General features: G+C 45.1%; 2 protein-coding genes across 5 annotated transcripts in view; both read left to right on the top strand.

The window, feature by feature from the left end:
- SCAF11 (SR-related CTD associated factor 11) overlaps positions 1 to 5,603 on the top strand; it is a 54,659-nt gene extending 49,056 nt beyond the window's left edge. For all 4 annotated transcript variants that reach the window (XM_081330172.1, XM_081330173.1, XM_081330171.1 and 1 more), the window contains one exon: positions 3,228 to 5,603. In XM_081330172.1, coding sequence (XP_081186298.1) covers positions 3,228 to 3,356 — 129 coding nt within the window. In that variant the 3' untranslated portion in view covers positions 3,357 to 5,603. The remainder of the gene's footprint in view (positions 1 to 3,227) is intronic.
- Positions 1 to 13,970, top strand: part of SLC38A1 (solute carrier family 38 member 1) — a 540,785-nt gene that overhangs the window by 218,721 nt on the left and 308,094 nt on the right. The window lies entirely within an intron of this gene.

The following is a 13,970-nucleotide window of genomic DNA, read 5'->3' as shown; positions in this document are numbered from 1 at the left end:
ATTCTGGGCTCGGTTTTTGGGTGCTCCTTTGCGACTGTCCCGTGGCTCTTTGGTTTTTTTGCCTCTAAGCATTGGAATCTCTTACCCTTTTTTGGCCGCCGTATGCCAGATTTTTAAGAACTTGCTCCTTCAGTTCACATAAGGGTTCCATTTCTGAAGCCAAGACAGTCCAAGCAGGACTGTGCGACTATAAAACTCAATTTGTGCTTTTCCCATTCTCATTTCCACTGGCTCAGTTATAAAGTGATCTGCCCCCACCCCCAGCTACTGTCCCATCCAGTTGGCAAAAAAACTGTTGGCACCTTCAGCTGCTTGAGTCTTAGTTCCAACTTTTCCACCACCTCAGAGCTAACCACAAACCTGGTGCAACCTGAGTCCAGTAGAGCCAACCTCCTCCCATGAGTCCCTGATGAGGGCACCACTAGTTCCATAGGAATGGTTACGGGGATTATATGTCAACTTACCAAGGGGTCATCATCAGAGCCGGTTTCACTCCCAGGCCCTCATAATCAGGACCTCCTCTCCTTTCAACATTGTCTCACAGGTTCTTGGAGTTGGCTTCTCTGCCTTTCTCCCCGGGGTCACTGCTGCTTTGAGGCTGGGCTTAGTGAATTGGCACTCCGCAGCCCCTCCTTCCCGCACTTGGATCATGGTCTTGGCTTATATTCACCCTTTGCTGACTTCAGGGTTTCCTTATGACCTGGGAGGAGGATTTGTGCCATCCGCAGCCAACACAGTGTCAGTCTTGGGCTAGGTTCCAGGCTAGGGCTAGGTAGATTTCTACTTCATCCACCAGCACATAACAGTGTTGTAGGGTGCATGAGGGCCCACACGAGATGCAGATGTGCTAGACATCATTGTTGACGCCATCTTTGAAGCAAACAATCAGGATGTCTTCAGGCCATATGGCTAGCCGGCACACCCACTCTTGGAACTCCTGGGTGAACGCAACCACCAACCTTGGATAATGGTCTTTATCTAGTCCGAGCCTTGCACTCTGCCAGTAGGTCCTTGAATTGTTGGTGAAGGGCTGTCATGAAGTGTTCGTAGTTCCAAAGCTGGGGGATGTTATCATTGTGGAGGGAGACCATCCATTTGGCGGCTGCACTCTCAAGAGCCATAGTCACCCATCTTACTCTCCCTCTGTTTCCAATTCAGCCCCATACTCCTGCATGTAGTTCCAGACTTGCACCAGAAGGTACCCTAGTTGCTTGGAGTCTCCCCTGTACTTTACTCCCGGGGCTGGGACCTTTGGGCCACGGCATCTCCTAGGGATAGCTCCTGCAGGGAGAGGGCCTTGCGCAACAGCTGATGGTGGCATCACGTGCTGGCACTGTTCCAGGTGGAGCAGGTGCGACTGCTGCCATGACCGCTGGCACAGCAGCTCCGTCCACAGCTTGGCTTGGGGTAATTCAAGGAGCCTGAGCGGTCATATGAGTGAGAGTTTCCTGGGCTCTCCTATTCTTGATTTCCTCTTGCAACAGGTACAAGACATGGCTCATGGCTCAGCATGGCATCCTCTGAGTCCGCAGAGGGAGGGAGGACTTCACTTCTGTCCCCCTCACACCACTGCCGCCTATGGGAATCTCTGCTTCCTCACGTAAAAGTTACCCGTGAGGGTCGTTCCTCTGTATCTTCCTTTTGCCCCATGCTCAACAACCATCTGGGCCTGACAAGTTCCTCGTCGATGTCTAACTCTTCCAGCCATTCGTCTTGGACATGGCACAGTCTAGGAGGGGGTCCTACCCGGAGCTCCGGTCTCCAGTTTGCTCTCATGGCTGGACATTTAGATGCTCAGTCCCCACGGTAGACTACAGTCTCTGGGTTAAGCAGACCTTGCCAATGTTAGGGCTGTGTCTGATCAATCCTAGGAAAGAAAACCCTTGACTCCACAGATTCAGAGAAAAGGTAGTTTTACTAGAAAAGAAGTGATTGCAGCAAAAGCCAGGCAAGGTCTAAAGCAAAATGTATTTTGCTTAGTATTTTTAAATGCTAATATTTAAAATTTCACTGTTTAATATATAATTTCTCATTTCTATACAAATCTCTAAAATATACTTCCAGCATTCCCTAACTGCAGTTTCATTCAATTTTTGAAATTGTATTCACTATTGGAAGCACTTTTTTTAGTTTTCCTTGGCCACCTCCAAAACAGCTTTTCAAAATTGTATCATCAAAATGGTTCTGAATTCCATCTCATTTAATCTTAACCCTGTTCCTCCTTGACTCCCTTTTTTGTAACTATCTTTATGCTGTATTTGCAGCATTCTCTTATACACATTTTTCCAAGCTCAGTGTAACCTGAAAGATTTCTTTCCCAATTTGTAACATATTTCTTATCACTTTTTTCCAAGCAGATTTCACAATTTGTATAATTTCTCTTCCTGCACGAATTCTTCTCCTACTCTTGTTTTACTTTTTCTTTTCTTCCATGTCTATTTTTCTCCATAATTCAGTCTTGAGACTACCAAAGATTGTCCATCCCACATTAAGAGACACTTGCCACATTTATGTCTCATACTGTGTCTGTCATAAATAATCAGATCAGTTGTGCTTTTGATTCATTTATTTCCTACATATGCATACGTTTGTGTGTGTATATATGTGTGTTTGTGCATGTGTGTATACATGCAACACACACATACATATCCCATGTATTTGAAATAAACGTTTTCCTAAGCAGATGCTCATCAAAATCAACGTTCTCATTCATTCTTGGATTTATGAATAGTGTAATTACATATTTGGCATTGTTTCATCTCATTCCAACCTTCCAGCATGATTTTTTTTCTGGATTATATTTGTTCAGAATTATATAGAACGGGTCCCCAACCCCCAGGCCACAGCCCATTACTGGCCATAAGCTGTTCAGAACCAGGACACAGAAGTAGCATGCGCTCACATAGTCACACTTGTGCGAGCAGCAGGTGAACGCATGCATGCACACTCCATTTGCGCAAGTAGCAGGTATGCTTACATACCAATCATGCAAATGGAGCTGCATGCATGTGTGCTTGCTGGACGCTCTCGCAGAATCATTCCCTCCCCTCCCCCACCAGTCCATAAAACTGGAAAGGTTGGGGAACTGCTATAGAATTTTTCCAGACATCATCCTTGGTTTTGTGGGAGCCTGACATGCAATGGTCATCAGACTAGGAATTACTCCTTCATCTGTACCCACAATAACATAAATTAAATAAAACTTTTAACTTTTCTTTTTCATTTAGGTTTGCCATAGCAAAAGTGGGGAAGTTAATTCTGCAAAAGTAGCAAATCTGGTAAAAGCTTATGTGGACAAATACAAACATTCGCGAAAGAAAAATCCAGATGAAACTGTTTCTATGGAAAGAAAATAAATCCAGAATGAAAAAATGCCATCAGGATGACTGCAAAGTGCAATTTTGATTTGGACTTTTAATTAGAAATAGTGCTGAAATCTGATTTTGATAAGATTATTTTTCAATATAGTGTATAATGTTTTCTTATAAATAAATATAGATTAATGCTTCAACTTTATCCTTTTGCAAAAAGCTATGTAAAAAGAAAATAAAAGGAATAAAAGATACCACCCCGACTCCCACCACTCCAAATTAATAATACAGTTTGTTGAATGCCACATGTACAGCATTTGTGATTCACACAATCTGAAAGAATACAGAATTTTGGGCAGGAGAGTAAAAGACTGGAGTAGATTTTTCTTTGATTTTATTGCCACTCTTTTAAACCCAAGTAAATGTTTTAAAATTGTCTCAGTGTCTATGTGTTGTCTTTTCATTTCTCCTCTTGAGGATTTGCCAGTATTAAATCCCAATATAGTTCTGAAAGGTATAGTATAGATTTTAACCTACCGCTTCACCTTTGGAGAACCAACCCCTGTTAATATATTACACAAAAGATCCAAAACAAAGGGGTCACTCAGAAAGTTAAAGCAGAGCACTATTACAGTTAATTCACATTCTATTTCAGACGTGAACTCTTTGCTTATATTGTTTATATAACTAAAGATAATATTTATCTTATAGGGTCGTTAGTGTGGATATTTTTATTTACAGTCAAGTGCTATGTTTAGTCTCCTGAAAAGAGTTTTTGTTAGAGTAGCATATGTGCTAATTTTCAATATAAACTGGCTGCTGACACTTTACAAAGTCTGTAGAATGCAATTTTGTTTAAACTCACAATTTGCATTTTATAATTATGTGTATTTCTTAACCATTTAAGATGGGATGGGAATTGATAGTAGGTATACTATATGTTGGTTTGGTGCATGTGTGTTATTTTCTCAATGTTTCTGAATTTAGGTCTACTTCAGAAGTTCATGAAATTTCTCAGACTTGTGTGCTCATTCTTAATTTTTCTTTGCTGATATATCTCTTTTGTCTATATAAGATTTAATATTCACAAGTCAGACTTTAAAAATCTATGTTTAACCATGGAGTTAATTTTCTTCTTGATGCAAAAATAATAGGGATCCAGTTCAGTGCTGAAAAGAGGAGGTGGAAGATTCCTGTTGAGGTTGAGACAATCATTATTATTATTATTATGATTATGATTATGATTATGATTGGTGAGATAATGGATTAGGAAGTTTGCTTAATGTTTTATTCCCATATCTCCCCAGTATAATAGCAGCAGACTTGTAGCAAACCTTCAGTGAATTTCCAAACTGAATTAAAAGTGATATTTGCTAGCATGCTGTTGGCTGGTTTCCTTAAATATTTTTTTAAAATTCCCTAATATGCAACCTTTTAAATGATGGTTCAGGCACACATCACTGAGTTGAAAGATACTTGTTTGCTTTATGTGACAAGCCCTTCACCTGACAGTAAATGGAGGTAATTTGTAGTTATTATTTCAAGATGCATCTATTTTTGGATTAAACACTGCAAGCATAAGTCAGCATACTTTGCTTGAAGTATTTCTGGGGCTGGTCACTTGGGGCAGTGATTCCATCCAGCATTTTTTTCCTTTTCTGATCACTTTGTCAGTACTGAAATGCTGATTCTTGCTGGACATCTTTCTGAAGTATATATATGACTGAATTTAGCCAATCTATACTATTTTTTTAAATTAAAACAACACTGGCCTTACTACAAATATACAGGGAAAGCTTGTAACCAAGCTTAAGAATATTTCTTCGTTAAAATAAGATTGCAGTCCTACCCACAGAGAGAGGAAATTCAATTGGTTAATTCATTAGGGCACTGGAATAAACAGGATTAGTCCAAATAGCCAAGTTATTTTTGTATTCCTGTGACTATTGACTGAAATATTTATTTCTTGATAGTATATTGCAAGAATTTCAGTAATAGCAAAACAAATCCAACTGCTTTAATTGCTATGAAAAAATAATAATTTATATTCTTGAAATTGTATGGAGGGCGAGATAAATGGTGCACTGAGCACTCATTCAAGTCTTTTTCTGTGCATGTGGCTTAAATGTTTTATAATTTTAAATATAGGAAAATTAAAATCAGGATCACGGTGGCTGATATAACTCCAGACTGGTGTCTGTAGCATAGGGCTGGAATAAAATCTATTGAAAACAATATTCTAAAGAGTTTTATGTAGTTCAGAATATTTTCTAATAAATTCTTTTGACTAAGCTGGAACGAGTCTGCCTCTTCTTAAATTGTTCTGATTTAGAAACTTAAGTTTTCTCCCTTAATAATAATTTAATAAACTTGCACTCCACCTGACATTCAGTGACTGTGTGGACCACTATAATCACTACGTACATCCCAAACAACAGTGTGTACACTAAGGTATTGTCCCATCTGTTCAGTGCCTTGGAAACTGCCTTTTCTAAGAAGCAAGCATGGAAATCTAATTTCATGGGGTTTGGAGTATGGGGGAACATTTCAAAAATTAACATTGAATGACATTGGTTATTTTAATAGTTACTGTGTTAATGGCAATATATTACTACATGTGTTACATGTAGTAATACATTGACCTACAGCCACAATGAACACTTTTCCAGAAAAAGCATAAATCATGGTCATGTGACTTGGAGGCAGCAAATAGCCCTAAATGCAGGCCAGTTGCTGAGGGCCCAAAATGAGGTCAGGTGATTGTATGGTAATTGGAACCTTTTGGAGGATCCACCGGAACTTCAAGCAGTTGCTATGTGACCAGTCATATGTCAAAACCACCTGTACTTAGCTCTATTGTGCTTCTACATAACTCATTTGTAATAAAAGCCTTAGAGTTTTGAGGGCAGCCCCAAACCTTATTCGACTAGGCCTCTCAATTCTTTTCTGAGTACTACTAGGTTTTATCTTTTTTTTTGTAGTCCAGTATAGGCTTTTATAGCCTTGTAGATACTCTTGAGACTATGCTACCTTTGGATAGCTACTCATAATTTCTTTAGATGATGCAGTACTGAAAACCTGTTACTTTCAGGCTTTCATGACCCAAATTCATGAAATATGAGAGAAGTTAGGAGTTGGAGGTACTGCTTTACTTATCTTACTGAGATTCCAGTTACCATGTGAGGGACAGGTCAGACTTTATCCATGGCTTTATTCCCTAATCTAGTTAAAAGCTACACAGAGACATAGGCCATCCACTGGTTTGAAGTACAATATTATCAGTATGTCAATGTTACCTGGTTATACATTCCTGACTAGGCTGAATGGGGAATGCAGTAGAAGTTTTAACCCAGCATTTAGAGGCTATCAGAACCTGGATGAGGAATAATAAATTCAGACTCAACCCAAACTATTAATTCAGATTCTTATATAATTTTTAACTCTCAATATACTAGCATTCCTCCTTGAAAAGTAGACCTGCAATCTTCTTGGACTTGTGCTTTTACCAAAACAATAGATGGAAATTTAGCCCTTTGCCAAGTCTGCTAATTGCAGCTTCGAACAATGGATGCTGAAGATGGTTATACATACCCTTGTCACTTTCCATAAAGATCACTAATATACTGTACATATATTTGTATGTATTTATATTCTAATGGATTTATAAGACAACAAATTCAAAAAATATGACTGGATGGCAACCAAAACAAAAAATGACCACATATTTAAAAAACTATCCAAGATAAAAAAATATATAATATGGTAATTGAATAAGATAATTAACAACTGAAAGGGGACTCCACTAAACTGGACCCAACCACCTGGGAAAAGAAACAGGTATTAATGACTTAATGGTTTTCCTAAAAGCAGAGTTTTCATATCATTCATTCATATGTATGTATGTATATATCACATTCAGATAAATTCTTTGGATGGCTAACTGTAAATGTGTCATCTACGTATATTTAATTTTAATTGGATTTAATAATTCCTGAAATTTCAATTTGCATATCTTAGTTGCTGATTGTTAGTCCTACAAAGTAGATCACAGTTAAACTGCCTCCACAGAAAGACTAAAACTACATATTGCTGAGATAAACTATAACATAATCATGTAAATCTGCCTGTTTTCCCTCCCTTGCAAGTGCTAGGGGTCTCAAGGGAACACACCTGAGTCTTTTTCTAATATTTGCCAGTCTCCCTGGGCTTAACATATGTTTCTGCAGCGTTTGTTGTCTGAACAGTTCCTAGATTGCTTCTGCAAACTAATCTCCATGAACCCCTAAATAAATGCCAGTAGAAATAAAGGGGAGACAACCATATTTTGTATTTTTCGTTGTAGTATTTTTTAATTATAAAAGTCCATTTACCATAAATGTTTGTATTTAAGAAAACCTAAACCACAATTCATATTTTTCAAAGTCATAAGAAAGTTCATTCTAAATAATCAAAAGCTTTTCCTGGATCAATAAAATAATAGCTGCTTTCTTTGTCTGATTTATACAGTATTACCTACAACATTCAAGATATATGTAACACTAACTCTCCTACATCTCTGATCAGGATGTATTAATTCACTTAAAAGGCCATTTCATCTTTGCAACTATTGCTATAAAAAGCTTAAAGTCCTCATTCAATAAAGAAATAAAACTACACAACTCTGATTTAGTCGAGTTGTTCATTTTTTTTAAACACAATAGAGCTTCCTGGCATGAAGAAGGAAATATTTGACACTGTTGACACTCTTAATACCTTAGTGTAAGCATCTGCCTCAATTAGAGCTCCCAAGAAAACAGAACTCTTGAAACAGGCATTGTCTCAAAAGGAACTTTTTATTGATATTTAGTGATAGCAAGGAAATCAAAGCAAGGTCTGAGGAATTAGTCCGTGCAAGCAGTATATCAAAAGCAGTATTCGTTACTCCTCCCCCTAGGGTCCCACTGTTCATTTGGCCAATCCACATTATATTGTTTTGGTAACTGGCTCCTTTGGCACACTCTTCAAGGTCTCTCTCTGTTTCGTTTCCCTCCAGCTCCAAGCACCAACTATCTTCCAGATAAGGGTGATGGTATTCTGAAGCATTCGTCTCCCTGGGAGAAGGGCAATGTGGCATGTGCAAGCAAAGCATATTGTATATCCCCACATTGGAATCCCCCCTCCCAACAGAATGGCAGGCCCCAAACAATGGATACAGAAACATGTATAGGTTAGAAAGAATAGTAATACGGTACATTTCTTTGGGGAACCTGACATACAGCGCCCCCCCTAGGAAAATAACAAATCCACCTGTAAAACAAAGGAGAGAAGGCATATCAATCAGGCTTATCAGGATACTTAGAATGAAAGTGTTTAAGTAACCTAGGAGCCCTAATATGTCTTTTATATAGCCATTCGTTCTGGGTAAATGGAAGATTCTTCCAAGCAACTAAGTAATGGGTTGAACCTTGGTGTCTATGGGAGCCCAGGATAACCCACATTTCTAAGTGTTGTTCACCCTCAATTAATATGGGTGTACGCACCGCAGGTGCAGGTGGCCTAAGATTAGACGTAATCTTTGGTTTGAGCAAGCTACAGTGGAAGACAGGATGGATTTGTCATAGGCTCTTAGGGAGCTCTAATTTGACAGTCACCATGTCGATAATATGTTTAATAGGAAAAAGCCTATTAAAAAAGAAGTGAAGGAGAGAAAAAACAGGCTCAAATGGAAGAGAAACAGATTTAATTTAATTTTAATTTAATTTAATTTAATTTAATTTATTAATATTTGTATACCGCCCTTCTCCCGAAGGACTCAGGGCGGTGTACAGGGCAAGAATAAAACACAAAGCTACAAAAATTAAAAAGTAATTAAATACATGCCCAACAATAAATACATAATAAAACCCCAATAAAGTGATAGTAAAAACCCCACCAATCCCCCCTCAGGCCAGGCCGGCTTGTTCGAACAGGTATGTTTTCAGATCGCGGCGAAAGGAGCGAAGATCGGGCGCCGTCCGGAGCTCAACCGGTAACTGGTTCCATAGCTCCGGGACGCCCACAGAGAAAGACCTCCCCCTGGGGGCCACCAATCTACATTCTCTGACCGGTGGCACCCTGAGGAGGCCCTCTCTGTGGGAACGCACAGGGCGGAGGGAAGTTGACGCCGGCAGCAGGTGTTCCCTGAGGTACTCCGGACCCCTGCCATGTAGGGCTTTAAACACCATGACTAGTACCTTGAATCTCACCCGGAAGACAACTGGCAACCAATGCAGCTCACGGAGCAGAGGTGTAACATGGGAGTATCGGGAAACTCCCAACACAACTCTCGCGGCTGCATTCTGTGCCAGTTGGAGCCTCCGGGTGGTCCTCAAGGGCAGCCCCATGTAGAGAGCGTTGCAGTAGTCTAGTCGAGAGGTCACGAGCGCGTGAGTGACTGTGCATAGATCATCCCGGCTTAGATAGGGCCGCAACTGGCGCACCAGGCGAACCTGGGCGAAAGCCCCCCTAGTCACAGCTCCTATGTGGTCTTCCAGAGTGAGCCGTGAATCCAGGAGGACTCCCAAGTTGCGAGCCCTATCTACGGGGGGTAATAATTCGCCCCCCATAGAAAGAGATGGAATATCCGAATAAACCCGGGATGAAGGTATGCAAAGCCACTCGGTCTTGTCGGGGTTGAGTTGAAGTCTGTTCCTCCCCATCCAGACCCGAACCGCCTCCAGGCAACGGGACATCACGGTGAGGGCATCACTGGGGTGGTTTGGGGTCGAAAAGAAAAGCTGGGTATCATCAGCATACTGATGATACCCAACTCCAAAACCACGAATGATCTCACCCAGCGGTTTCATATAGATGTTGAACAGGAGAGGCGAGAGGACCGACCCCTGAGGAACTCCACAAATGAGAGACCTCGCGGTCGACCTCTGCCCTCCTGCCAACACCGACTGCGAGCGTCCCTGGAGATAGGAGGAGAACCACTGTAAAACCGTGCCTCCCACTCCCAATCCCCTAAGACGCCGCAGCAAGATACCATGGTCGATGGTATCGAAAGCCGCTGAGAGGTCTAATAGGACCAGAACAGAGGAATGCCCCCTGTCCCGGGCCCTCCAGAGATCATTCACCAGCGCGACCAATGCCGTCTCCGTGCTGTACCCGGGCCTGAAACCCGATTGGTACGGGTCTAGATAATCCGCTTCATCCAGGACCAGAGGGAGCTGATGTGCCACCACACTCTCAACAACCTTCGCAAGAAAGCGAAGGTTGGAGACAGGACGAAAGTTGTTCAATACAGCTAGGTCCAAGGCAGGCTTCTTGAGGAGAGGCCTCACCACCGCCTCTTTCAAGACGGCGGGGAAGCTACCCTCACTCAAAGAAGCCGATATAACTGCCTGGAACCAGCTGCGTGTCCTCTCCCGGGCTGCATAGACCAGCCAGGAAGGGCACGGGTCCAATAAACGTGGTGGTGCTCAGCCTCCCCATGATCCTGTCCACTTCCTCCGGAGTCACAGAATCAAACTCCTCCCAGGTGATATCGACAAGACCACCCGTGTCCTGCTCGACAGACTCTGCCCAGTCAGAGTCCAGACCGATCCGAATCCGAGCGATTTTGTCCGACAGATGCTGGTTAAACTCCTCGGCACGACCCTGCAAGGGATCCTCCCTCACCTCCTGATTCAGGAGGGAGCGAGTCACCCTAAACAGGGCGGCCGGGCGATTATCTGCGGACGCGATAAGGGTGGCGAAGTGGTTAGACCTCGCCTCCCTCATCGCAGCGAGATAAGACCTAGTGTAGGTTCTTAGTCGCAATCGATCGGATTCGGATCGGCTGGATCTCCAACCGCTCTCTAGGCCCCGTCTCCGACGCTTCATCTCCCGGAGCTCCACGGAGAACCATGGGGCTCGACGGGATCTGCACCGGGTCAGGGGCCGCAGGGGTACAACTCGGTCAAGAGCCTCAGTGGCCGCCCTTTCCCAGGCTTCCACTAAGGCGTCTGCCGAGCTGTGAGCAAGGGAGGCAGGTGGGGACCCCAGCGCCGCCTGGAACCTCTGGGGATCCATTAAGCGTCTGGGGCGGTACCATTTGATAGGTTCCACACACCCACGGCGGGGGGTGGCAAAACGGAAGACCAGCCGCAGGAGATGATGATCGGTCCATGACAGGGGCATAACAATTGGGGAGCCCCCACCAAGATCATCTAACCACCGTCCAGATAAGAAAACTAGGTCAAGGGTGTGGCCTCCCTCATGAGTCGGTCCCGAAATTACTTGCGTCAGGTCCATGGCCGTCATGGAAGCCATGAACTCCTGAGCCAACTCAGATGATCCTCCCAGAGATGGTAGATTGAAGTCCCCCAAAACTATAAGTTTCGGGAACTCAATCACCAACCCAGAGAGGACATCGAGAAGCTCAGGCAGGGCTGCTGCTGCGTGACTAGGCGAAAGGTACACCAGCAGCAAGCCCAACTGCGCACCAGGGCCGCATCTCAAGAAGAGAGACTCACACCCGACTATCTGGGGAACGGTGGCCTCCCGTGGACACAAGGTCTCCCTCATAACAACAGCCACTCCCCCACCCCTACCCTGAGCCCGAGGCCGGTGTAGCACCCGGAAACCTGGTGGGCAAAGATCAACCAGAGGAATACCGCCCTCTGGGCCCAACCAAGTTTCCGTGATGCAAGCCAGGTCCGCCTGCTCACCCTCGACCAAGTCACGGACGAGAGGAGCTTTATTAACGACAGACCTGGCATTCAAGTACACCAGCCGGAGCTCAGGAGGCTGCACATCCTCACTCCCGGGACCTCGGGGCGGAGCCAGAGGGTCGGAGTGCCTCACCGCTTGTAAGCAGCGGAGAGACCTTCCCAGAGATCGATACGGCCCTCTGTTCCTACACCTGCTGCCATTCCCTAACGTCGTGGGAATAGGTAATCCCACGACTGGCCCTGGAGCCCCAGAAGCAACCGACCCCCGCTCCTCCCCCCCGCGATCCGCCTCAGCACTGGCCTGAACAGAGGTTGTTGGACTGCCCCCCTCGTCCAAACAACCAAAAGAAGTACCCTCCCTCCTCCCTAACCCCCGAAAAAATTTCGACAAAAAACAAACCAGGGGCCTCTTATTAGGTTTACGTCGGAGGCCCCTACCCGTGCCCAGCCATCTCTCAGGGTCCCAACAAGTGGGCCCTTCCTCGAGATTGTACGCGGCTGGAAAGGCGGGTCGCCCCCAGGAAGGGGGAGCACCCCTGAGGGCGAGCAAGTCCGTAGAAGAATACCTAAGATAAGGCATAAGAGCAGTCCAGATGCAGGCAGTCCATAGTCAGTAAGGAGGGTCTAAGCAGAGGACAAATAGGTGTCCCGGCCCTCCACCCAGCCACTGCCACTAAGCTGGGTGCACCCCCAGGACAGGCCAACCACCGTCCTCTCACGACAGTCGCAAGGCCTATTCCTGGGGGGGGGGTCTGAGACACCCATCCTGGGTATAGCATGTCCCCTAGAGCTCTCACCTCTAGGGGCAGCAGATGTAAGTTCAAGCCACCCTCTCACGGTGGCTATTACCAGGGAACTCTGAATCCTTAGGGGATGATATGTAGGTGACAATAAGCAACAGTCCGAAGGCAAAAGTATGGTGGTATAATAATCCATCGTAGTACGCCATCAAAGTCTGCACTGCTAAACAGCCGAGTCCTCCGTTGCTCTGCCGTTCCAGGAGATTGTTCATGGCCACAACTCCATGGGCCCTCAGTTCTGCAATCATTGGGGCCTTCCAGATTGTGGTCTACTGAGTCTAACTCCCTTAGGTCCAAAAATCCATTGGCACCGACCAGGATCACAACAGGTGCCACGGAGAGCATAGGTCTTTCAAGGGACCGCTGGGCTCCATTGGGATCCACCGGAGTTAACCGGCTAACCCAAGAACCTCCAGGGCCACCAGCAACAGTGAGGGTACCAGGCCATCTGGAACAAGCAAAGCAGACGGGGGAGAAGACAAGTCGAGTGCAACATCGCTGCTGAGCCACCAAGGCCGCTACCACCACCGGAGCGCCGTTGCAGACGCCGCCGCCATTGCTGCCGCCACCAGGACGCCGCCAGAACAAAAAACGATCCAGCCATTCCCGCCGCCAATGGAAAACGGGCCGAAAAGGCTCAGGCGGGAGCGGGCGGACGGTCGGGCAAGCGATCGAGCGAGCAAACGGTCTAACAAGAGCAGGCCAAGAGGCAACAATCAAAGACGGCCCAAGGCAGGTAGAGTGATACAAAATGTCGCCGCCGCTGCCGCCGTCGCCGCCGCCGCTGCCGCCGCCAGAATAGTCCGCAGGCATCTCGTACAAGCTCTCCTCTCCTCTCCCGGAAGCGCCGATCAGCTGGAGCTCCGAGGACGCCGAGAACGCTGCCGAGAACGGCCGAAAATTGCTCAAAATAGCAATGTTGATCCAACGGCCCATGGCGGCCCAAAACAATGGAAAACACCTTCGCCGCCGACCGCAGCATCCCCGGGGAGGCCCGGAGACGCTGGGGCAGCAGGAGCCGGCAGGCCGAAAAAGCCGAGCCTAGCGAACACCGCGGAAGACGAGAGCAGATGGAAAGAGCAGATGGAAAGAGGCAGCTCGCAGGTAGAACAAGCAAACAGTAAACTACCTCATTATTTGCCTCGTAACTTCATGGATTTAGCAATCCAAATCCCCTACCCAGA

The sequence above is a fragment of the Vipera berus genome (genome assembly GCF_964194415.1).
Source record: "Vipera berus genome assembly, chromosome: 6".
Taxonomy (NCBI): Eukaryota; Metazoa; Chordata; class Lepidosauria; order Squamata; family Viperidae; genus Vipera; species Vipera berus.
Note: the sequence above shows the minus strand (reverse complement) of the source record. Positions and strands in the feature narration are given on the sequence as shown.